General features: G+C 39.9%; 1 protein-coding gene across 8 annotated transcripts in view; it reads right to left on the bottom strand.

The window, feature by feature from the left end:
* Positions 1 to 26,780, bottom strand: part of FAR2 (fatty acyl-CoA reductase 2) — a 131,918-nt gene that overhangs the window by 11,597 nt on the left and 93,541 nt on the right. For all 8 annotated transcript variants that reach the window (XM_077870581.1, XM_077870579.1, XM_077870583.1 and 5 more), the window contains 6 exons: positions 18,010 to 18,185; positions 14,600 to 14,779; positions 5,108 to 5,285; positions 3,725 to 3,769; positions 1,454 to 1,572; positions 521 to 588 (listed from right to left, as the gene is read on the bottom strand). In XM_077870581.1, coding sequence (XP_077726707.1) covers positions 521 to 588; positions 1,454 to 1,572; positions 3,725 to 3,769; positions 5,108 to 5,285; positions 14,600 to 14,779; positions 18,010 to 18,185 — 766 coding nt within the window. The remainder of the gene's footprint in view (positions 1 to 520; positions 589 to 1,453; positions 1,573 to 3,724; positions 3,770 to 5,107; positions 5,286 to 14,599; positions 14,780 to 18,009; positions 18,186 to 26,780) is intronic.

Consider the following 26,780-nt stretch of genomic DNA (forward strand, 5'->3'; position numbering starts at 1 on the left):
GGATTAACTACTTCAACAAGATACTTTTGAGGTCACACGGCTCACTGTATACATTGATAAAGAGTATTTCTCAGTAACATAAGGTAGTATTATTGAACTCTTCTAAATCTACTTGGTCATTGATGATTTCAGTCTCAGTGATGTATCCAGGGTACAAGGGACTTGAGCATGGGAGCCACCACCTCAGCAGGAGGGCTATTTCCTCACCGACATTACTTATTAACTGCTGACTTTTACTCAGTTTTATCTATTTTTAAAATGTTTATAGCCAGTGGACCCCTTATTGCTTACAGTCATGTACATATTCCCGCCGATCCTCTTTCTTTGATGGTCCACAGTACATTCTAGTTAACTCTTACACATTTATAATTATTAATTATTTTATCTTATTTATTATTCATCTTTTTCTCCCATTAGATTCTAAGCTCCCATTTTTGTCACCTTTTTCCCCCTGTGGTCGATACTAATAGTGTGTGGGCAGACACTAATTGTTAGTAGTCACATTTCTAGAGGCACTTACCCATTTTGCCCCAGTTACAAGGATTGAGGTTACCAGATGTACAGTGGTAGATTAATGTTGACTTAGGCCTGGAAAATGAAATAAAAAATAAGCACAACAAAATGGAGGACGGATAGAAGAAAGATAAGGGAAAATAACATGTAGACAAAGATGTTTCAATAATTCCCATAAATAAGGCAACACTTCCATCTTTTTGTTCCTTCTTTGGGTAAAAATGCAAAATGGAAGAAGACTAGGAAAGTGTATGTGTTTGTGCGTGTGCATGTGAAAGAGATCTCAATAAGTTGATGTATTTAGGGAGCAAACGGAAGTACCCTGACAATGAGAGAGCAGATCATATTGCTAACCTCTGGATATGCTTATTGGGCAAAATATAGGCTATGTTTTCTTCTAAGTACAGTTAAGCCCTGATGGATTGCAAAACATCTAAATGGCTGACTTTGAATAAGAAAAAATTTAGTTGTTTGCCATTTGCTATGAATCAAATATACAAACAACTTATTTTTTTTTTGTACTAGGTAATAGCCCCCCCATCTGGTGATCTGAACTTTTGGCATTTATCAGGAAATGAGCAGTTCTATAAAATATAAAAGATGACCTTATTTCACCTACTTTTTATTACCTTTGCCTTAAAAAGGGGAGCTGTATTTTAGATTACTGAATAGAAAAAGCTTTTTTTTTTTTTTTGGTTATCAAGAATTTTATGGTTAAATGATTTAAAGAGTTTGTTACTTTATACAAAATACTACGCAGTATCTATAAAACACCTCCATGAATACATAATGGCATATTAAGAACTATGTAAGATATCGAAACAGATCCTCTCTGACATTTGGGGTCTTCTATAATGAAATGCATATATTTTGAAAATAAGCCTAGCATATGCATCCTCCTTCTCATCAAACTGTTGAAAGTCAGCTTCCACATGCACACCTGTGAACTGCTGTGTACCATCCTACAGCCAAGGTGAGATTGACGACTGTATCAACGGGAATTAAATCTGCCACAGCCATCGGAGTAGCTCTTATGGCCCGAAGAAACCCTTTACCAGCCTGCACAGGAAAAAGAACATTAAATACTGAACCAAGTTTTAGGTAACAGCGGGGGCTAATACTAAATGCTGCTAGTAATAATAGTTAACACCGACCGACTCACAGCTCCCTAGGTTCGCGCTAAGGCTGACTTCTCTCTGCCTAGCCAACCCCCCAGCCAAGTCCAAATGCCAACATTTCCACACAAGTCCTCAGGTTCCTTTAGGGAGTTGAGTTCCTCAAATTTTTGAGAGGTTAATATATTTAATTAACAAACACCAAGAGAAATTTTTCACATTTAAAAATTCATAAGACATTTTAAGAATTAAGGTTTCCCACATTTTCCATTAATATTAGTTTACCATTTCTTTTATTTATTATTTGAGGGAGTAAGGAGGAGGGGCAGAGGGAGAGGGAAAAGCAGACTCCCCGCTGAGCAGGGCTGGATCCCAAGACTCCAGGATCACACCCTGAGCCAAAGGCAGATGCTCAACCACTGAGCCACCCAGGCATCCTGCAGCTTTGCAAATAATATAATAAAACTCACTCTAGGATCATGTTAAAATATGCGGCTTCTAAGTTCTCACATGTTCACCCCCAACTCAGCTTTAAAGAAGAAAGAGTTGAAGGCAGGTAGAGAACAAAAAGAGAGGGGCCGCGACAAAGAAATCAGAAAGAAGTTTGCTGTCACTGTCGTTGACAAGGAGTCACAAATTCACTCTTACATTTGTATGTTACTTCATGTGGGACCTAATTCTGAGAGGAACAGAAGCAGTCCGAAGCATGGCACTTCTAATAAGATTTAAACTCGGACAGAAGTGAATTCCTATTCATTGTCCTAAAGAGTAGAGATGTGCTTCTGGTCTAACAGTGCTTCAGCGTGAACTGTGAACTGGGTCAGGCCTCACGTCAACTAGATCAGCCTTCGCTGCAGGGAGATGCCCCCAGAGGGCCGCTGACCTAGAGGCCCTGCTGTTTCTCCTTGTCTGGGAGAAGACTATTGGGGAAAAGTGTTTTCTATATTCATTATATGTGAAAATTTTGCTCCTATTGGTGGCTTTTCTTTCTTGTATCTATTGGGAACTAGTTATTGATGTATTTTTATGTATAGACATAACATGTCTACCCACACACATTAACTCTTGAATGTATATTGTAATCAAGAATTGAATAATCTTTGAGAATTTTTGATAAAAATAAAAAATCTTTGATTTTTATTGCTTCCCCCCTTTTTGTGTATTTTTTTTTAGACATTAAAAAAATCAAAGAGGTTTAATTAAATTCACGATCATGAAGTTTCAATAGGAACATAAAATGGGGGACAAGTGTGGCTTATTTGCTTTTTGTTAACATCTGAAAAAAAATGTCTAACCAGCATGTCTAGATTACCACGGCTCCTTCAATAGCCTAGAACTTAGAATTAACCTATTTCAAACTCCACTGATTTTTTTAAATATTAATTTTTTTCTTTTAGGATTTTATTTTTTTAGAGCACTTTCAGGTTCACAGAAAAATTGAGACAAAGTACAGAGACTTCCCATATAACTGCTCCCCCAACACACAGTCCCCCTCATTATCAATATCCCTCACCAGAAAGCATATTTCTTAAACTGAAGAGTCTACACTGACACATCATTACTAGCAAAATCCATTATTTACCTTAAGGCTCACCTTTGGTGTTGTACACTATATGGGTTTGCACAATGCATAATGACACATATGCATTGTTATAGTAGCATACAGAGTATTTCATTGCCCTAAACATCCTCTGTGCTCTGTTTATCCTTCCACCTCACCTCTGGCAAACACTGTACTAATTTGAGCTATTGATAAATAGCAAAAAGGAAGAAACACTCCCATCTTGTGGTAATCAAAAGGAAATACAGACATGGTCTTTGATGCTCAGGCTTTGCAAAAACGAGAACTCCTAAATAATAACTGATGATATCACAGAACCTCTTTTTTTCCTGATAATAAAATCCACAAATGATGAAAGTAATTTCATCCCGCCTCTATTTTCCAATCAGCAACACTGAGATGAAGTTGCTTTCAACAGTAGTTAAGCAAAGTAACATTTATGGTTTGGGATCAATGAAGCAAAACCAACATTAAGCATTTTGTTCCTATTGCTCCATTACCTTTCAAGGAGTTATTTCTATATTATTATACATACCGCAATAATGAGCCCACTAGGTCCATTTAAGTTATCAACCCAACCCTAAAAGAAAAAAGATCTGTATTGGTTACACATGTCAGAAAACTCATAACACATCTGCAGTGTCCGCAGTCTGATCTCAGTAAGTGTCAAAACAACAGCACTGAACCCCAGCCAACAGAAGGTTCTATCCAGTATATCTAAGATCACAAACAGGGGTCAGTGGCAAAGCACTGGATACTTCTGAACTTGTGCAAGAATGAAAATTCTGCAGCATTTTTTTTTTTTTAATAGGAGGAGTCATAGCTTCAGGTTGTTTTATGATATCTTAGAGGCTGAGTTAATATCACAACTTGATAACCAACTCATTAACCATCATTTTTCTTCACCTTGGGTCTGATTTTAACTCTCCAGAACACTACATATCTAACCTGGTTTGTGGGAACTATCCATTTCTTGAACATTTGAAAAGTCCTAGTGTCCATACTCTATTTGTATTAGCTTGCTTAGAGATGTTAGCAGGAAAAATATGTTCAGGAGCAATTAGACAAACACATCCTTTTGAATTTGTCTCCGAAGCCCTAAGCAAGGCAGTTGGCCTTATTATGTCTGTTTCTTTATCTGTAAAAGTCAACATGCACGTGAAAATAGGAGAGGAGAAAGAAAAGAGAAGATGAAGGGCTTAATATTCGTTGAGGCTTCTACTGAGGACCACGCACTACACTAAACACTCTTCCTACCTTGTCTCATTTGATCAGCTCTCCAGAATGGGTCCAGTATGGGGCTTAAACAGCATTAGCTCAGTTTTACAGATGAGACCATTCAAAAGGCTGCATTTTTCAGTCAGTAACAGAGCTCAAATTTTTTTGGCCCTAAAGTTTCACAGAATTGCTTCAAAAAAGATGGTATCGCTCAGTGTGCTTTTAAAAGGATACCGTAGTATACAGGTGCAAAAATTAATTATTCCTAAACTGAGAACCTTCTGTGAAGTTTGTGATCCTTACTTACTTACCCTGGCAGTCATAATATTACCAATTTGGCCATCAGAAACATTCTGGTATATTTAAACTATAGTGGGGAAGCCAAGAACTAAAACTATCCCCCATGGGAATTTTCAGCCAAGGGTTAATGAGAAGCTAATTTAAGACTCCCACCCAACTCTAGCAGAGGCAGTGTAAACCCCGGACGAGCCTCATGCTGGATAAATCCTGAACCAAACATGGAATTTTGTCCTAATATAATGGGTTTGCGTTTGATATGCTGCACTCAGCTACACATTTTGAGAGAGAGAAAGAGAGAGAGAGAGAGAGAGAGAGAGAGAGAAGGACCTCAGAAAGTAATTGGGTGAGTAGGACTCTGGTTTGGCAGCAAAGCGAGGAATCCAGGTGAGCGGCCGCTTACCGGGAAAGGCTCCTGCCAGGTTGCCCCCACAATGGAGGGCCTTATGATGGCAATGTTTAGGTTCCCACTCTCCTGCTGCACCACCATCTCTCCCAAGGCCTTGGTGTACGTGTAAGTATTGGGCCGATCCCCGATCAGCTTGGGTGTGATCTCGTCAATAATAGCATCGTCTAACCACCTACAGATAGAGTAAAAAAGAATTCTAGCAACATATGTTAGACAACAGATCAAAAAAAAAAAAAAAAAAAAAGAGAGAGGAGAAAAGTACCCCAAAACAAAACATAATCAAACAAAACTTTCCCTTTCTTGCTTGAATTCTGGAATTCCACACACAGGCCACCAAGGTTGAGTGTGTAGGAGTCCAAATCCTGCGCGCTGCTGGATGAACTCTCTGCTCTGCGCTAAGCCCAGTCTTACCAGTTGAGTCCTGCTTCCTCCCACCTACATTGATAAATTCAACAGCCACGCAACCTACTACTTTACTACATATGATCTCTAATTATCATCAATTATTTCCGTTCCAACTGGCTCATGAGGACACCCCTGAGGACACTTGAGGGTGCCAGCCGGGCCCAGGAGTACGCCACGTGCTTTGTCGGCGGAGTTTAGAGACTCTCACCCTGGGTGCTTCCGAAGCAGCCCTGCTCATTCAACATTGTCCGATTAACACCCGGTGCACCAATCCTGCAGGCTTTAGCTTTTCAGTGTAGAATTCCATTCAATGCCTCAATGAATAAAAGCAGGGACATTTGGCAGACTTACAACCTGTTTCAACAAATCTATGAAATGCACTTTGAAGCTCTATTTACAGCCTATGGTAATAACTTGGTAATTATTTCTAGAGATTTCCCACGAACGCTGAAGTTCTCTAATAACTATTAATAGTCTGTCAAGTGGAGCGATTAGAGTACTCTGAAGCGGCTTTAACAGTGATTGCCGAACACCCCTACTTACAAAAAGACATGTATCATGAGTAACTGAGTTACCAGGACACCCGCCTAATCTTTTTAAAGATGTCAGAACCATTTTGATAATCCCAAAGCCTATCTGCACTTCTCAGAGAAAGCAATGAAATCACTGTCAATTAAATATTTAATGTTTTTCTTAACTGACAGATCTATGCGGTTAACCATTTCTTATAATATGGGTTTTAAAAATTAGGCTATGTAGATATGTTGGTATGATTTTGTAATTAGTCTGTTTGGTACATTGATTCCTATCGTAAAGGACTGAGCTCAGTCATACTATTTTGATTGTAAAAAGATCTTAGCTGTTACCACTTTGCTCCCATGATGAATTAGTGAGCATTTAAGATGTGCTTATGCCGATATTTATTCAGAAACACAACTCTCAAATTTAATAACTCTCATTTGATATTGGAGTGGGACATGAGCACTGTCTGTAATGTTTGGGTTTTCCTTCTTGCTTTGCTGTGATTAGTGCTGAGTGTTTTCTAGACACTCAAATGCCTTTTGATTTCTTTTTTTTTTTTAAGATTTTATTTATTTATTCATGATAGACATAGAAAGAGAGAGAGAGGGGCTGAGACACAGGTGGAAGGAGAAGCAGGCTCCATGCCGGGAGCCCGATGTGGGACTCGATCCTGGGTTTCCAGGATCACGTCCTGGGCCAAAGGCAGGCACTAAACCCCTGAGCCACCCAGGGATCCCCTGCCTTTTGATTTCAATTGAATAGGGAAAGGTCGAGAAGTTCCTAGAATAAAAACAACTCCAAATACTTAGAAAAATAGAAGATTTTCCAATTATATGGCCACCTGAGCTTTGGGATAAAGCGTGTGGGATAAATTAGGCACCTCTCCATTTTATGACGATGTTACCTTTACCTCATCTGATTTGATGATGGGCACTGGATTAACTGACCATTTTTCTTTCAGTGAACACGTGCAGATTGCAATAACCGGGTCAGGAGAAATACAGCCTAATTTCATTAAGTTTGTAAAGGAAAAAACTCTAAGAACACATCAGAAGCTAGCCACGCACCAGGATGATACAGCCCATAGCTGAGACCAGCTGTCTGTCACTGATGTTGGTGTGCATGGAACGGGTAACACTTGGAGGCTTTACCAATCTTGGTGAGTTAGCTTATCTTAGAAAATGTTGGTTTGGGGGCACCTGGGTGGCTCAGTCAGTTGAGCCTCTGACTCTAGGTTTCAGCTCAGGTCATGATCTCAGGGTCCTGGGATCCAGCCTGGTGTTGGCCTCTGAGCTCAGCAGGGAGGCTGCTTGAGGTTCTTTCTCTCCCTTTCCCTCTGCCCCCCCCCACTCCTGCCAGCACTCTCTCTCTCTCTTTCTAAAATAAATAAATCTTAAAAAAAACAAACCCACAAATGCTGGTTTCATAGTTTTCTAAGAACACGACTGCAAAAAGAAGCTGTAGTGCTCTATGGATGGCCTGCTTCTACTATCCGTGCCTCCGCCTGCATTCCACTGAATTATCTTCTTGTTTCCTTGATTTTTACTGATGAAAAATGGTGTTCATTACAGCTGTCCTAATTTTCAGGGATGCTCACAACCGCACTTAGGGCTATTTGATAAAGCAAAATGAGCCAATAAATCTAAGGCATTTTTATATTTGTTTGATAAAACAACCAAGGAGCATGTATCTACAAAGGTAATAATCAGCCAGTGTGTGTTTTGAATACTGTTTTGGGAAGCTGAGATGGACAGCGGCCGGAGAGCATGAATGAACTCAGGAGGAGGTGGGGTTGGAGGGAGACTATGGGGAAGGAAGGAAAAGAGGGAGGGAGATGTGTTTATAGGGGACAAAGCAAAACTGGAAGTGAAAATACCCAGTTGGCAGCGACGAAAAGTGTGGAGAAACCGAAAGGCTACATGTTGACCAACTTCCACTTGGCAGAGCTGGCTCCAGAGTCCATGTAGACTTTGTACTGGGGAGAAGGGTATACCCGTGTCTAATGCTCCTGGTGAACCGGCCTCTGCGTTTCCCTCCAGGCTTTCACTGAGTGCCTATTCTGACCTCCAACAGCCTGATAATAGGAAAATTATTCAGTCTGTCTAGGAAACAATCTAACCTGGCTCTGATGTGTATTTAAAGCCCAGTAATGGGGCACCTGGGTGGCTCAGTGGTTGAGCACCTGCCTCCAGCCCAGGGCATGATCCTGGGGTCCTGGGATCGAGTCCCGCATTGGACTCCCTGCACGGAGCCTGCATCTCCCTCTGCCGATGTCTCTGCTTCTCTCTCTGTATCTCTCATGAATAGATGTATAAGATCTTTTAAAAAATAAATAGAGCCCCATTACATTTTCAGTTTTTTGCCAGCTGCTTAGATGCCATCTTAAGCCTATACAATCGTGACAGTAAAACCACAAGTATCTGAGTGTTTTCCTTTCCCCTGGGATAGATGCTCCTCTTAGTGTTGACAATGTGTTCTTCAGCACGCGGGCAAAACTACTTTCCAACCTTTGATTTCCTTCCGTATTTCTGCCACAGCTGGCTGCTGTCAGTGTTTGATCAAAAAACACCTTTTCTTTTTCACATGGCAGATTAGCTGTGCTTCTGGACGCCAGGTAGCTTCAAAAGCGTGACTTTTAGTAGGTACAAATCTATCAGGAGCTTTTCATCGGCATCTAGAAATGGAGAGGCAAAGCGAGGAGAGTGGGGAGGCCAGAGTGCTTTGGTGACTGGAATATGAATGAGCCCCATGTCAAATGAGAGCCGTGAAATGAAAAGCAATTTAAGACACTTTTCCCCAAACTTGCCTGCTCATCATTAAGACTTACATGGGGCCTATGACAAAATTTAGATCCCTGGGTACCATCTTAAAACCTCTAAATCCCATCTTTGAGGGTGACAGTTGGATAATCTTTGCTTTTGTCAAGTGGATCGCTGATTGTGATGGTCAGGCAAGCTGGGGAATCACCAATCTGAAAGGACGCCACTCCACAAACGTAAGAGTTGAACAAACTGGGATTAGCTCTCAGAAAGGCATCGCTTCTTGGATGCCTAAAACCTTCAGTAGACTTGAACTTTAAAAGAATTAAACTCTGGGCACTAGAGATGGAGTCTCCGAAGCTGACAGTTGATTGGACAGCTGTGTGCAAGCCCCCGTGCAAAGCAGTCACCCCACATCCTACCGATTTTTCTCTCTCCCCAACACAGAAGTGGGTTTTTTTGTAGCTGTCTCCACTCCCCAGCTCCAGATCCCTCCCCACAACAAGGCAGGTTCTGGCTGTCTCTGCCTCTGGCCACTGCCCAGGCGAATCTACCCCCGCTCCCCCATGACCCTACTAATGTTCCTAAAGCCCACATTCATCAACGTCTTTTTTTTTTGATGGAAACAAAATGGAACAACCAACCGAGTAACCCCACCTCGCTACACACACATACCTGCCCCTTCTGCCTCGGATCCCTGTTGTTCTACAGAATTAAATACAACCCTCCACATGGTGTTCAAGATCTCAGTGAGGCCCCAACCCATTTCCCAGCTAGGCCTCTAATGTGCGATATACCTGTAACATGTGATACACCCTACATGCACCAGCCGTGCTGCCCAAGGGGACTTACAGCTGGATCACAACCATGCCCCCAGTTTTCCTGCTCCAGGGGCTGTGCTTGTCTGTGACCCCATCCCACCCACCCATGCTGTGCCTCCTCATCCAAGTCCGTATCCTGTGCCTGTCCCCGATGGCCTTTCCACTCCATCTACTCCCTCAACCTGAGTATGCTCTACCACACTCCTCATCTTTACTGTTCTATTTTGTGTTTTACTGGGAGCTCCCTGAGAACACAGTCTATATTGGAGGAAAGTACCTTTTAATTGCTCACACTGCCAAGTACGTGGGAGTGCCAAAAAGGCCAGAGCCATGTGACCAGAATCATGAGACTGCAGAAAAAGATGGTGTCCCTGTAACTTATCAGCTGAGAGACTTCAGAAGAGCTCCTCAGCCTTTCGGAGCTTTGGTTCCCTTATTAGCATAGTAGGTCACGCTGCTACTACCAACCCTACAGTATTACCGTAAGGAACTGGGTGTCCATGAAAGTGTCTTTACTCCCAATACTTGCTCAGTGATGATTCATAGCTGTCCTTCCCTTATTTTTTAAAAATTTTTTTAAAAAATATTTTATTTATTTATTCATGAGAGAGTGAGAGAGAGAGTGAGAGAGAGAGAGAGAGAGGTAGAGACACAGGCAGAGGGAGAAGCAGGCTTCATGCAGGGAGCCCGACGTGGGACTCGATCCCAGGTCCCCAGGATCACGCCCTGGGCTGAAGGTGGCGCTAAACCGCTGAGCCACCCAGGCTGCCCGGTCCTTCCCTTCTTAATGCACATTGACGATATTAAATATGCTAAATAAAGCAGTAAATACTTATAGATCCACTTTCCTAGTTTCTAACTCGAATTATCTCAAGTTTTCATGTAGGTGCAGAAATCCTTGTGGAGTTAACTTGGCCTGAAAAAAAGATGGAAAGCAGCAGTCTTTCCTGGTCAGTTATGTGCATTTTTAAAAATAAGCCTACTTAAGCTGTTATTCTGGAAAACTGTAATTTCATTGGTAATCCCTCATCCATTTACGCCCAGGAGTTTCTAAAGGTAAAAATCCCCAAATGTAAAAGCTAGAAATACAAAGACAGATGAGTAAGAACGGTGGCACAATTCCCTGAGAAAATGCCTGCGGTAGTTGTGACAAGGGCCGAGGACACAGGCAAGTAAGGAGAACTAGAAAAGCCTGCTTTGGGTACCCGGGTGGCTCAGCGGTTTAGCACCACCTTTGGCCCAGGGTGGGATCCTGGGGACTTGGGATCAAGTCCCACATGGGGCTCCCTGCATGGAGCCTGCCTCTCCCTCTGCCTGTGTCTGCCTCTCTCTCTCTCTCCCTCTCTCTCACACAAATAAATAAAATCTTAAAAAAAAAAAAAAAAAAAAGAAAGAAAGAAAAGCCTGGTTTTTTTTTTTTGTTGTTGTTGTTGTTGTTTTGTTTGTTTGTCTTTTTAATGCTGATTAATGGCCACGCTTGTCATGCCAATAGAAAACATCAACTCCTAATTTCAGGTGTTGTTAAAATGTGGTTACGTTACCACGCTAAAAGTTTGTACTAACGCAATCAGATTTTATCTTTCAGGCATGGCTCAGGACCAAGGTAATTCTGGAATTTTTCAGATCCAGGCTGAAGGAAGGGAGCTGAGGCTTGGCAGTCTTAGGCTGGGAGAGCCGAATGAGGTGGGTGGAAGGGGATGGGGCAGGGCTGGAAGGTGTCAGCTTTGGGTTCACAGTCCCAGTCCCTTTATGAACACCACTGAGCCTTACCCCTCGGGCCTACACAACTGAAAAAGTTCCTGGCAAAAAAGTGCAAATCCTTTTTTATTTCCTAGAACTGGAATTCTCATTAAACTGGTTTTCTGGGAAAATAAAGGTTTACTTTATTTTGTTATGGGTGACTTTCTTTCTTTCTTTCTTTTCTCCCCAGCTGTACTGAGGTATAACTGACAAAATGGTAAGATATTGAAAATGTACATTATGATGATTTGATATACAGATACAGTGTGGAAGGATTCCAACCCCCTCCCCCCACATCTAGTTAATTAGCACACCCACATGGGTGATTTTCTTGAGATCACAAAGCCCAGAGCACAGCTTTGAGATCATCTTAGAGTTTAACACCTGGTTCCTTTTTAAAACATGAGGACCACTGAAATACCAAGAATAATGACAGCTCCGAGACCCCGTGAGGCCACTATTAGTAAAAATTTCCAAGGGAAATAGAAACCTAAAAATCTTGGAAAGTACCTTTGTTTTAACCACAGGTCAATTACAAAAATAGAAATCAGAGAAAACGTATTTTCTTGAATCAAAGTAACTAAATTTAGGTGAATTAATATTTATTCGGAATAACTCCAATGCTATTTGTTATTCTAAACCTTCAGAGAACTCCATCTGATATAGGGGTTGTTGAAAGCATCATAACCAACAGTGTAGCTGGTAAAAGGTTCCTTGGCTTTATTCAAAGCATTATTCTAGACTTAACACATAGGTTTTATTAGAAGCTTAAGAGGAAAAAACAGGCCATCAGAAATAGGGAGAAGATGAGGACATACAGGTGTTTTACACATGGGACTTCACACGCCCAGATATAAGAAGCTTGCTATGGAATCCTGCCATCTATTCCCATGTTTGTTTAAACCAACCAACCCAAAAACCTCAGTCGCGACAGTGTGAACAGTGGTCACCTCGTTCCAGCAACAACATTTCATTCATTCAGCAAACACTGGCGTCCCTACCACGTACTGGCATTGAGAGCCAGGAGGAGCAAGAGACATTCCCTTCCTTTGCCAAGCTCATTGCCTAATAGAGAACACAGATATTTAGAATAACCCGTGTAAGAGCGATGGTTAAGGTGGGCACGGGGTACTTAGAGGCACTGGGGAAGCCACCTCAGCTCAACGGCTTTCAGAGGAGACCTCTGATGTCCGAGTAGGAATTAACCCAGGAAGCAGAGGTGGAAGTAGCTTCTGGAAACTGAACCACCATAAGCCAAGGCAGAGAGGCATGAGGAAGAGGAGTAATTGCAGTAGGGCCGTAGCACAAATGTAAAGGGAGGGCTGACGGAGAGGAGGCTGGACATGTGGTCCTGAATATAAAATTCTGAGTTAATAAATTGTGCTTATGACTTGCTCTGTTTTGTTTTTAAAGCCTTGGTTCCTTGATTGCATGCAAAATTATTCTATTGAGACAAAATTTATTTTATTTTTAGTTCTGTTTGGCTGTGTATTTTTAAAAATAATTATACTCCTTGGGGAGCAGTAAATGACAGATGTAAATTCTGTAGAAATGCCAATTACAGTTTGATCATAGATCATGTAGCAGTTACCTGCTTTTACCGGGGGACACAGAGTCGGGGAGGATGGCAAGTGCTGAACATCTGAAGAGAAATCAACTCCTCTTCTTTGAGGTCTAGGGGTACTGAGTGTCTGGACATAGTTTGGGAGGGAGGGAGGGAGGGAGGAAGTGCAGGAGTACCTAGAGAAGGCCCTCACCAGGGGTGAACCAAATCCGCATTTCCTGTCTCTTTTCTCAGGCAAACTCTGCAAGACTTTTGTACTGCCTCACCTCACACTGTGATCCGTCAGGTGCTAGACTGGTCAACAGTAGCGTAAGGCTCTGGAATCTCAGCAGTAGAGTCTGCAGTCAAAGCAGGTCTGCCCCTTTCCTGGGCACAGCGAATACGTAAGCACCACATCTACTGAGAGACAGCACCCTAGGAGGGCAGCTAACCGACAACTAGACAACTAATCGATTCCATCTGCAAATGCACTGAGGCTTTCCACATCCACCCTCCTGTACCGACTCTGGGCATCAGAGCACCTTTTCTCCAACTCTCCCGACAAGCTCTGCACTTGGAAGGTTCCTTTGCACCACTTAAGCAAATCATCGCTTATTAGCGACTTTAGGTAAACTCCAGGTCCTTTAGATGACTTTCCTTCTTCTTTGTCCTGGATATTTTAAAATGACAGGTAAAAATATCTATTCTCAGAGCTGTAGGAGATAAAAATGGTTGCCCTGAAGGGAATGAACTCTTGATTTAGCTAAGCTTCGTTTTACAGAGTGTATCTCAAATAGAGATACAGCAGTGCCTGAAATTAACATCTGACAAATTTCACTGTGAAGTAGTCGATTTTCTCTGCTGTCGTACTCTTTTGCAGTTTTTTTTTTTTTTAGACAAGGTAAACTCGGTAAACTGAACAAAAGAATGAAGACACAGAAAACAAAAACATCCTTGTTCTGAGACCAGGCCCACGTCCTAAGAGCAAAGTGGTTCCTGTTCCTAGGCGAGAAGAGAAAAATGCTAGCCTGCTGTTGTCCCTCCACAGCAGGACAATAAGGAGAGTGTATCTCGGCCGCTAGACCAAGAGACTGGCACTTTCTGCCACTCCTGGAAGGATTTCCCCTTACCTATTAGCTCTTCTTTATTAACTTTTTGACTAACTGCTATTCAACACTCCCTAGCACACTAACTGCTTTATATAACTCAATTTATCTTCACTACAACATGGGCATTATTATTGGCCCCATTTCACAAATGAAGGGATGAGGCAAGGAGAAGCCAAGGAAATCACTCAAGGTCACACACAGAGTAAGCTGCAGAAGCTGGGTAGGTCTGCTGCTGCAACCTTGCTACTGTACACTCTACTGCCCTTAGTGACCATGCTGAGTTCATGAAGAAGTGAAAAACCATCTGTATGGAAAGCATTCCCCTGTACCTATTATAATCCTAAACTACTTAACAAAACTTTTCTGTGGGATTTACCTATGTCCATCCTCCCCCATTACCAAGCCCTATACTCCCTCCCCACTGGGAGGAAGGGAAGCGCAGGGATAGGGTAGTAACAGCCGGCACCTTCTCAAAGCATGCTGTTTCCAGACTGTCTCCCTTTGTCACCTCATTAAGGAATGACTATAAAGAATCAAAGAGAACAACAATCTGCCGACCTCCTGGCCCCTCACATGACCCAACTTACTCCATGGAGTCGATGATTTTTTTTGGCTCCACAGGGCATGGATAGATGACTTCATCGATGTGCTTCAGGTTACAATTTGAAAAGGCAGTAGAGATATGTATGAAGGCTTCCAGCTTTGGCATCTGACTGGCCATGAGCAAGAGCTGCTGGGTAGCAGTGACATTAAGTTGCACGGCATGTCTGCAGGAGGTTAAGCAGAAGGAAGTAATGAGGCAACCCGTCATTGCGAGAACTTCACCTACTCCAAAAACTGTCATGTCTATCTGATTTTTGTGGCTGCACCATAGAACCACGAAGAAAAGTATGGGTCCCAGCTACACGGTTATGCGACGTCTGGAATGTGTTATATGTTGTTTATGCATTCTGTGCACATAAATCCTATTCATTAAAGCATTGTTCATATTGCATTTCGAGATTGCTTGGTTCTAAATGTGCTAGAAGGAAAAAAAATCATAATCCTCTGTATAAAGGGGCTTCCTAAACAGCCCTTAAAAATATAAAAATATATAAATTGAGCATCTAACTCAAGAAGCTGGAAAATTCAAATACATTGTGGGAGAGCAACAGTGGATGGAGGTAGAATGAGAAATATAAATTTCAATCGCAAAGGTCCAGGTCAGACATAAAATTTGATATAAAAATCTGAAATTTTAGCTAATAGGACACGAAGTTAGATAAGCACAATATGTGATGACAATGAAATGGTGCATTCTAGAAATACATGATCTATACCATATCAGGAACCCTACTACTCTAGCTAAAAAAAGAGAAAAACTAAATGATCTTCTATAATGTATTTTAAAAAGTTTTAAATGACATTCAGTATCCATTTCCAATTTAAGTTTTAAAAATTCACTAAAAGAATAAACGATTAAAATATATCCCGTTCACTCTGCTAGCCTGTATCACATTTAATGGTGAAAAGTTTTAAAGTCAGGGGCAAGAAGGCTGCCTACAATCACTACTACTACTTAATATTGCTCTGAACTTCCACCTGGTAATCAGAGAGGAAAATAAAATGAATCAGCAGATATAAAAGGTGTAAAGGCAGTCACAAAAATCCCTGTCAGATTACATACTTGTATATCTGGAAAATAAACAGAAGAGCTAAAAAAACCACCCTGGGACATGTAATGATTAATTCAGGAAAGTGTCCATTTATAAAAGTTATGTAAAAGGAAAAAAAAAAACTCTGGAGAATATGGTGAAAGAAAGGCACATATTCAAAACCGAACATTTAAAAAATATATCAAGTTAAGAATAAATGAACAGACTATATACAGAAAATGATATAACTTCTTTAAGGGTTATAGAAAAATTGAATAAACAATAAACATTGTTCTTGGATAGGAAGAACCAATGTTTTAGATATGTTGAGTTTTTCTAAATTCGTTGATATGTTCAAGGTATTCCTAATCAAATTTGCAATTTTTTAAGAACTTGAAAAAGTTATCCTAAGTTTAATCAAGTTGTATAAGCAGAAGAGAATAGTCAGGAAAATTCTATAAAAAGAGAATTATGTGTATATACTTGCCTAATAAAATAAAAATTACTGTAATAAAATGCTGTGGTGTTGGAAGAGAAAGCCTAAGTAATAGAACAAAATAAAGAGTCCAACAATGGAAATTCAGTATATTATAAAAGCTTCACTTTAAATAAAGAATAAAAGCAAATCATTTAATAAGTGTTACTTAAGAAGTAGCCATCTGTTAGAAATTCTTTCAAAAGCTACTCCGTATTCACACCCACATTACTTTCCTTTTTATAGAATTTTCCCATTTCTCTTTATAGGCAAATAAACTCTAAACGGGTCAAAGATTTAAAGGTGAAAATGAAGCAATAAAAATTCTAGATGAAATTATGAATAACTGAATAAATAATAAAAATAGTTGACGACAAATGATACACTGTTAAAATATTTTGAGCCTTATAAAATACAAAAAAATCAATATGCTAAATATTCCAACAGGTCTTCAAATTGACAAGAAAAAAAAATGTTTCAGTAGAAAAATAGGCAAAGAACATGACTAGGCATTTCACAAAAGAATAAAATGTGCATCAGCATTTCCACATCTTCAACTTTTTATTTTTTATTTATTTATTTTAAAATTTTAAATTATCAACAAAATCAAAATCTGCAATGGCATTTCCATTGTATTGGCAACATTAAAAATGAAGAATTATAATACAGTATGGGTGTGGGTGTCAGAAATGAGGATTCATGTGCATGGGGACAATGTAAATCAGTACCATCTTTGTGGAAAACTACTTAGCATATGTTAAAATGTAAACCATTTGTAACCTGGGCACACCTGTACATCTCTAACAATTTTGCTTCTAGGGATCCCTGGGTGGCGCAGCGGTTTAGCGCCTGCCTTTGGCCCAGGGTGCGATCCTGGAGACCCAGGATCGAATCCCACGTCGGGCTCCCGGTGCATGGAGCCTGCCTTCTCCCTCTGCCTATGTCTCTGCCTCTCTCTCTCTCTCTGTGACTATCATAAATAAATAAAAATTAAAAAAAAATTTTACTTCTAGACATTTACCCAAAGTAAAGCACACAAAGGTATAACAAAATGCACGCACAGAGTTGTTTATTGAAGCATTGTTTCTAACACTGAAAAATTAGGACAATCCAAAAATATCTACCAATACAGAACTAGTCGAGTATGTTATCTACATGTATAATGGAATATCATGCAGTCATTAGAAATTATAATAGCATATCTATTGACAATGAAAGATAACCAAAGATATAATTGAGCAAGTTGCTAAACAATTATTTATATGATGCCATGCATCATATTCAATATGATGCCAAAAAAATATCAAATTTCTGGGTGAAGTTGAACATAAATCTATTTTATGGATGCATAAAGAAAAGTTGGAATGAATGCTCTCCATAATATTAAATGGTTATCCCTGGATAGTGAGATCTTTTTTTTTTTTTTTTAGGTTTTTTTTCTTTTATTTATTATTTATGATAGTCACAGAGAGAGAGAGAGAGAGGCAGAGACATAGGCAGAGGGAGAAGCAGGCTCCAAGCACCGGGAGCCTGATGTGGGATTTGATCCCGGGTCTCCAGGATCACACCCCGGGCCAAAGGCAGACGCCAAACTGCTGCGCCACCCAGGGATCCTGAGATCTTTGAAGAAGTTTTACTCCTTAAACTTCCTTTTCATTGAGAATATATCTTTTTTTTTTTTTTTTACATTTTTTGTTTAAATTCAATTTAGTTAACAAACTATGAGTTTCAGGGGTAGGATTTAGTGATTCATCATTTGCATATATCTTTTTTCTTTTTTAATGGAGACCACAAAGAAACTTACACACATACACACACTTGTACACGTGCACACTCATGCACACATGTACACACACACACGAGTCATGAGAGGGAAATGGGAATGTACCTCAGATGGTCATCAAAGCGCACGGTGGCTGCACAGTGGAAGACAATGTTTGTACAGGAGAGAAGCTCCTGCATGTCCTCCTTGCTGATGGCAAAGTCATTCTGATTGAGATCGGCATAGATAGCTCTGATCTTCTCATGCACGTTTGGACAAACTTCTTTGACTTTTTCAAACAGCTAAAACATAAATATAAATCAATATGCAGAGAGCATCATCACCATCACATTGTTCTTGTTTTTGCTAACTTATTTCATTATAATTCTCAAAACCCAGTTTTATTTGTAATATCAAAGAAGGTATTTACTCAAGAGGCATTTGTTTTACTTCATGTGACTCAGTCGGCTTAGTGTAATTTCTGCTCCTCTTCATTTGATAAGCATTCAAAAATAAAATCAGTTCTAATAACCAGTAAAGAGTATATTTTGAGCTTTTCCTGCAGAGTGAAGGAGTGACAGGAAATTCTCCATATCCTGCCCCATCCTCTTTTCCCCCCACAAGGCAGCTGGGTGTTTATACTTGGTGATTGTTTCCATCCTTGGCTGGGAAATGTGGTTTTCAGTACAAATTATCAGCCTTTACAAATTACCAGCAAAATCACCAGCCTTTACAAGGGAGTTCTCATGGGCACAAGTTTGAAACTACGTAGTTCACTGGCCCAGAGGAACCATATGTCTTAGCAGCACAAACATATTAGAAAATAAAAAGTAAGCAAATTTGTAATGGGCAAAACGAATACAACTTTTATATAATCTCATTCTAGTATCAATGGCCGTTATTGTCTAGTAAGAGAATCACATGAGTTTATGTACTTTTTATGGGATTTCAATTGATTTCTTCATATTCTAATTTATTTATAAAGGAAAGAACATTGGCAGTTTTAGCTCTTGTTACAATTATTCGGATGGAACAGTCTCTACTTTCCCCTCCACATACAAGTTCTTAGATTAAATTGGTATTTTCCATTTTCTCAAAGAATATAATTCTAACAAAATGATCTTGGCTTCAATCTGTTTTGATAAAATGAAATTCTACCATAGTATTGGTACGGGATGTTAACAGTGAGGAAAAGTAAGGCTAAAAGTTTAGAAGGGTTAGGAGCAGAGAAAACTAGTCTGTGGTTTTGATCACAGTAGAGTAACAGAGCTTGTCCTCTTCTCCCCCTTCTGCCCCCAAAGAATGTTTGCATTTCTTCCTCGATCCTGAGTAGCAGGCTTCTTCTCTCCATTGGAGATCCATCCTAGGCTCTTTTTATTGGGTAATAAGAAGTTGACCTTAAGTAGTCAGAGAAATCATGCCTCATTTGAATCAGGCAAGACCATGTTCAGAGGTTTTTCCAGGAATCCAGTGAAGGTGATCAGAGAAGGAAGTCAAGTCTAGAGAGTTAATATACTTCCGCCTTTGAGCTACCATTTTTCTGCACTGCAGGATCAGCCTTGCAGTACCATGCTACTTGAGTTCTGAAAACACTCTGGAAGGTAGATCAATCCTCAGTGCGTTTTTGACATTTGGGATTGATGAGACGGATAAAGTGTCTATGGGACATTCTCAACAAAGGTCATTCTGGCTCTTCCAGAAAGATACCTTACACCTTTTATAATCTCTATGGATCATAAGCATGCTAAATACTAGTTTTCACTGTCAAATGTTTCCCTTCTTGTGGTCCATGTTGGATATTTTTGGGTACATTTATCTAAAATTTGCACAGTTTCCCCCCTTTTAAAAAAGGAATTGGATTTGTAGAAAGTTCAGTTTTGAGTCTGCATGATCGATTTTATTCACATGAAATTTATTGAGGGTTCTGTGGAATCTTTGATTTTGGCCTGTGATGACTTCTGGCTACGTAAGAGCAGTAAGTGGAAAATGATTTTGGTGTCCATCCTTCCAGCGATGGAGATCCTCACACACAATGTAAGCTACCACACAGATTTTCTTTTGCCTTTGGTTTTTATGACTTTAAAAGGCAGAGAATCCTGTTACCCCATATTGTACTTTTAGATCACCTGTGTAAATGTGATACATGGAGATAAGTACCATTTCAGGAAATAGTATTTCTTTTTTTAATATTTTATTTATTTATTTATTCATGAGAGACACATGGAGAGAGGCAGAGACACAGGCAGAGGGAGAAGCAAGCTCCCCACAGGGAGCCCAGTGCAGACTCCATCCTGGGACTCCGGGATCATGCCCTCAGCAGAAGGCAGATGCTCAACTATTGAGCCACCCATGCGTCCCAGGAAATAGTATTCCAATCCATATTCTATTTATTGATTACATCTTCCAATGTGAGGTGGTATCTGAGTGAACAGATATTTAATTTTTTTTAAAGTCTAAGTTTTCTAATCCAGATGGGATTGCTTATGGTCAACTGAAATAAATCAGTGAATTAGCTGCATCAATTCAAACCACAGGGCTAAGTGAGGGTCATATTTTACTGTACTATCCATGGCCAGTAATATGACTTGCTTCGTCTGGCATCTCACTATTTCACTACAGCCTCTAACAAAATAATGCTTCTTGAATGTTGCCACGTCCTAAATAGACTGCTGAGATTACAGCCAACTGCTATCAGGTCAGTGCCTTCAAAGTGTTATCCACCGAGCAAACCACATTGGAATAACTAGGATGTGCATTAAAACTGTATTTCCAGACCCCCGGCCCCATCCACTAAGTAAGAAATGACTGGGGCACACCTAGGAGTCTGCATTTCATGTCAAGTTCCCTGGTTCATTTTAACTGATCCCAAGACGAGAACTCCTTCTTCAGCTGGAGTGTTAACATAGATTAATGGCTCATGAACAACGGTGTTGGACTTATTTCCCTATATAACTGTCCAGGGCAGTTAAAAGGAGCTAAAAGGACATCCGCAGTTTTCAAACGGTATAGGCATAAAAAAAAAAGTCTAAGCACCCAGTTAAAAATGACTTCCTTACTCTACCCTGTGAGATCCTGACTCAGTAGGTTTGGCATGTTACCCAGGCAGGTATATTCCTTAACCAGCTCCACAGGCCATACTTGGTGAAACATTAATTTTGAAAATTCATATCCATTTTTAAAGTCAGGGTTTAAATTTCCCCCTCTGGTTGATAAACTCCTTTGTTCTTGTTTATTATATTATGCTGGATGGCACCCAGTGCATCAGAAAGACGCAAGTGTTGCTTGTTAGATTGAAATTAATTACTGTAAGAAGAGTAATAGAACCAGGAGTGGGAGCTTGATTCCTGGAATCATTTGTTCACCAGCTCCTTTGTGTTGGTGACATGAAAGACAGCCGGTAACTACCACAAGTTGAAGAAACAAAGTGTTCCCTTGGGTCCTCTGCATTGACTGCAAACGGGAGCTGGAAAGACTCAGAGCAGAACATTTGCTTTTATAATAATGCCACAACTGAAGGACAGAAGATACGCTGCAAATGGGTCCTCAGTGGACACGAGCTCTTCAGAAAGTTTCTCTTGCTGATGGGAGACATTCATTAAAGGTAGGAAGAAAAATCGATGGAACAAAGATGAGTGAGGAAAAAAATACATAATTTCAAAAATTTCATTGAAGGTCCACCACTAAAGAACTTAATGTACTTATTTTAGATTCCAAGATTTATCACATTCCCTCTCATATAGTCTTTATTTAATGGCACAGGCCTGAGAAGGTAGAGTGGAGTGGCTACCTGCCACTGATGAAGACTCAAGTGGAGGGAGGAGGGACTGCTGTGTTTCCATTTTCTGAAACCCTGCTCTTGACAGAGGACACTTTGCTGTGGTCACTGAAAGATCTCAAGGTAAGAGGCGATCTAAACATTTCAAACTTGGGGCGCCTGAGTGGCTCAGTCAGTTGAGCATCCGACTCTTGATTTTGGCTCAGGGTGGTAAGATGGAGCCTCCCTTAAGCCTTGCTCAAGATTCTCTCTCTCTTTCTGCCCCTCTTCCCTCCTCCTTCTTTCCCTCTCTCTCGCTCTCTTTTAAATAAGTAAATCTTTAAAAAAATAAACATTTCAAACTGATAACAAAGCTATACATTTCTCTTGGAAAGTCTAGCAGTGTTCTATTGATTTGATGTTATACTGCAGGTATTTCTCTCTCTTCATTTGTTTCAAACACAAGAGACCATTCCATTTTTGGCCATAGGTACTGACAGCCCAGAGGCAAGAGAGAAGCTTTGCAAATCGTAAGTGAGAAAATCAGCAGAAAGACCAAAAAGAGAAATATTCTGGATTTGATAAATTCCCTGGGTATGACTTCTGTAGCCAGATACCAGGACTGTATTCTTATCAGAAGCAGGGATTGGACAAGGTGCTGGGGGGCGTGGCATTTATTTTAACGCTTTTGAAATAGTTTAGAGGTCCTGAGCTTGGATTTCTACAATCAACTTGTTATCCCCATGACCTCACTTTGTTGTTGTTGTTTTTTTTTTAAGATTTTATTTATTTGAGAGAGAGAAAGCACAAATAGGAGGCAGAGGGAGAAGGAGAAGCAGACTCGCTGCTGAGCAGGGAGCCTGTTGTGGGGCTCGATCTCAGGACCCTGGGGTCATGACCTGGGCCAAAGGCAGACACTTAAACGACTGAGCCACCCAGGTGCCCCTACCTGACCTCACTTTGGAGGTATCCAATAGTTACTTTCCGGGGACCACTGAAGTCATGGTATCTTTAATAATCTTGAGTCTTTGATCTTTATTCAGTGTTGAGTCCCTCTCTTCTAATATAACTCTGTTCTCTTGTTCCAGCAGCCCACCAAAATTTGCCTAATATTTCTAATGGGGAAAAAACATGTAAGGTCTCTTAAGCTAGAGGGCAATCCCTGTGGAGTACCAGGTATCCCAAAGCAAAAGAGAACCTGTAATATTTATCAGAGAAATTTTGGTGTGCTGAGTAAAAGCAAATCAACAGATCCTGCAAGTTAGCTCTCGAGCAAAAAAGACTTACCAAGAAAGGATATAACCTAAACTAAAAAACAAATAAGTGCAAGTAAATTAAGGCAGAAACTATACACCCAATGTAAAGATTCACGAAAACTTACAAAATGTTACGATTTTGCTAGTTCACTAATAACTCTCCTAAGATCTAAAGGATTAACCTGGAAGTTTTTGTCGCTTCAGTGAGGACCATTTCTATAGGACCATAAAGCTGTACAGTGTAACAGTGTAGTTATCAAACTTTGGCATGTAGCAGGGTTACCTAGAAAGCTGTTAAAAAAACAAAAACAAAAACACAACCCCAGATGTCCTGCTGCTGGAGATTCTAACCTGGTCCTGGGTGGAAGCTTGGGCATCCGTACTTTGAACAAGCTCTCCGGTGAGTGTGATCCACGCTGTGGGTGAGAGCCCCTGGGAAAGATCTGAGGCTCTTTGGAGCCCAGAAGGCCTGGGTTTGAATTCTGGTTCTCCTGTTTAGGAGTTGGGTGACTGGGGCAAGTTAGTCACCACTTGGGGCCTCATTGTTTTCATGTATCTAAAATGCTTATTGCTAGAGAACTAATGATTCAGCATATATTCTGCTACTCTTCAAAACAATTTTGCATTAAAACGTCTTAGTTTCACTTTGCATAGAAATCTGTAGTAAACACCGAAGAGGACACAGTGCTCAGCTCATTGTCTCATTATGTGTTGTGCCTCCAAGGTCATTTTCAGAGTTTTCTGAGAGAGGTAACAGAGGCTAAGAGGAACTAGGGTGGTTGGGAAGATGGAAACCAATCTTAAGATGACTTCCAAGTCCCTACTAGTAGATTTGGTGGCATCTCTGCATCCTCCACACTAAAGGATGGGGAAAGCGATGATGTTAACGCAGAAGTGGCCATCGTCTTACCTTCCTAAGGAGGTGGCCATCACTAGCAAATGTACCACCTGGAGAGCAGGGCAAGACAATCAGAGCTTAGAGGATGTAGTTTCTCAGGGGCAGCAATGCAAGGCAGTGGGGATGGTGTGAATTTTAGAAGTAAGAGGACTGCCTTTAAATCCTTTGTGCTTCGTTGGCATTTCCTTGGACAGGCAAAAACTTCCCTGGATGAGTTTCTCACCTGTGAGGTAGCAAGAGCGCATACCACAGGTTTGTGAGGGCAAACAGGCCAACGCCAAGTCAGATGCCTAACGGAGTGCCTGCTACTTAGTAGGTTCAGGATCATAGGAAAACTCTTCACATAGACAGCAATACTCGGCTTTAAAAAGCTGCTAATCAGACATCTGTGTGTGTGTGTGTGTGTGTGTGTGTGCGCGCGCATGTGTGTATTTGTTGGGTCATCCATTCCAAGATTTCTGATTATATACTATGTGATCCAGACACCTCTGCAAATTGAACGTATTTCAGAGTCAAGTTGAATCCTGTGGCTTGGTGACTTTTTGAGTGAAATGAGTATGGGCAATTTGAAGCTTTTAAGAAAGAGATTTGATGTGACTGGAAGAAATTGAAAAGGAAGGAAAAAGTTGGATGTGTGAAATCATGCCAGTGATTGAATTACCTAGTAAATTGTATTGTAAAAGAAAATAAGAGATTGAGAAAATAAATTGCTTCTGTTTCTTGGACTGTTATTATATCCCCAGGACTAAATCAATTTCTTTCTTTAATTTTTTTTCTTAAGAGAAAGGAAAAGGCCCACAGGGAGTAGGCTTAACATGCTTCAAATAATCCAAGTTGAGTAACTGTCAAATGGAAGGCCAGCTACACTCCTTTAAAAGTGTGTGCTTGTTAATCATGGGGAAATTTAAATTCCGGGGAAGATGATATCTTTTTTGGGTTGTTCCAAGTTCATAGAAGCCTCTCGCTTTTGGTGGCATAGTTTCTTAGGAAAAAAAAAGGAATGGAACAAAATTGTCTTTGGGAATTTAAAATATAAATTGCTGTTTCCAGTTGCCTTTGTCTTATGTAGAGATTTAACAGAATCATTAATGTCAATCAGAAATTCATTTTTGAATGTTGGGAACAAGCAGCTCTTATACAGGGTAGCTCCTTGAACCAAATATGAAAACGCTCTTTTTCTTATGACAAAGTCTTTGAGAACTAACAGGGAACTTGTATGTAAAATGAAATGAACATCTCTGTTGGATGCTTCTCAGGACTCGACAAGGTCAGATTGCTGAACTTTCCTTTGCAGGTGTTATTTGGTTCAAAGTTGATTTGTCTAAGTGCATTATTTTTTCCTCTCAGGGACTAATTTACCTAATGCCTTCTAGAAACTACCAAACAGGGACAGTCTTGTGAAAGGATTCAATAATCTATTTCATAAAATGTTACTATCTTCTGTTGTCTTAAACCTGATTAGTTCTGTGAACTGAGAGCCCAGTGTGTGACCTTGCATGATTCATTAACCACAGTTCTCTAGGGTATTTCAAAGTTGATTTATCTCATGGACAAATGAGGGCTTATTGAGTAATTCACATTCTTCCAGAGAAGTTGACTTGAAGTATCCAGTGCAACCTGCCAAGCTCTGTCTTTGTTTATTAATCCATTTCCTGGTGACATCATATAAGACACTCCCGCCCTGGAAACTTTGAATTTTGCCTGGTCTTTTCAGATGATTAATTCTAAACTCAGCATAATCTCACTGCAACCCTTCCTTTATTTGATTACTATAGTTTAACAGAAGAAGTCCAACCTTTTTTAGGGTTCTCTCAATAAAACATCTTTTAGATACCAACCTCTCAATACCTCTTAATTATGACCTCACTCTTCATACAATTTCAACTACCTGGGGTTTTATTTTTCAAATATGGATGTTGTCTCCTTGAGGTTTCCTTAAAGTTATTAAGAGTAGATTACAATCAGTTTAAAATCCTAAATGGGTATAAATGGGACATGAGTGTTGTAAAAAGAAACACATCCTTAAGGCACTAAAGAACCTCTCAACATTTCTTTGAACTTGACAACTGAATGATTTATTGGCAACTCATTATCTATTGCTGTGGGGAAGAGCTATGTCTTGTTAAGCAAAGCAATATGCAAGACAGCAAAATAGATTAAATATCAATTTCTCTCTCTAAAACTGTTTTTTGCTACAATGAAAAAGTTGGTTGATTCATAATGTAATGAACACATTTTTCATAAGTAAGAGACTAAGCAGCCAGCTTGGGCACCCTGGGGACCCACAAGTTGGATAGCATGGATTTGTGATGAGCACATTCACATTTTAGCACATGGAATGGCCTTATTTTCCTTAGAAGTTTCTCACATTTTAGGAAAGAAACTAGAAGATTAAAAAAATAATAATGCTGAATCCTTGGAATCATATTTCTAATAAAAAATAGATTCAAATTATTTAATTTTGACCATCAGTTTCAAAACTCAAAATCAACTGAACTTACATCTGATGACATAGTTTCGGAAATTCATGATTGCTTTGCTGCCTTGTTTATTTACTTTTTAAAAAGCGGCTGTTTCATCCCCCACTGTAGACGTGAAACATGTTCATTTTCACTATATTTGCAAAACTTTGGGAAAAGATTACTGCTCTTATTTTTTCACTATGAAAGAGGGCAACTTTTTCCTCACCATAAAAGTAAACATGATCATTATAATTTGAAAATTTGGAAGTGCCAAAAAAATAAGATTAATTCAAGATCCTAGCAGCATAGGACATTAGTTGAGATTGTATAGAATATGGTTTTGCATCGATTTTTTGTTTTGTTGTTTTTTTTTTTACATGGAATATATTATAAGTGTTTTCTCATGTAATAGTTTATAAAATAAGCACTTATACTAGTCTAACATATGTAGGTATTATTGCTTATTTTATCTTTCTCTACCATAGAACATTCAGATTGGTTCCAGTTTTTGCTACCATAAATAATAC

The sequence above is a fragment of the Canis aureus genome, chromosome 25 (genome assembly GCF_053574225.1).
Source record: "Canis aureus isolate CA01 chromosome 25, VMU_Caureus_v.1.0, whole genome shotgun sequence".
Classification (NCBI taxonomy): Eukaryota; Metazoa; Chordata; class Mammalia; order Carnivora; family Canidae; genus Canis; species Canis aureus.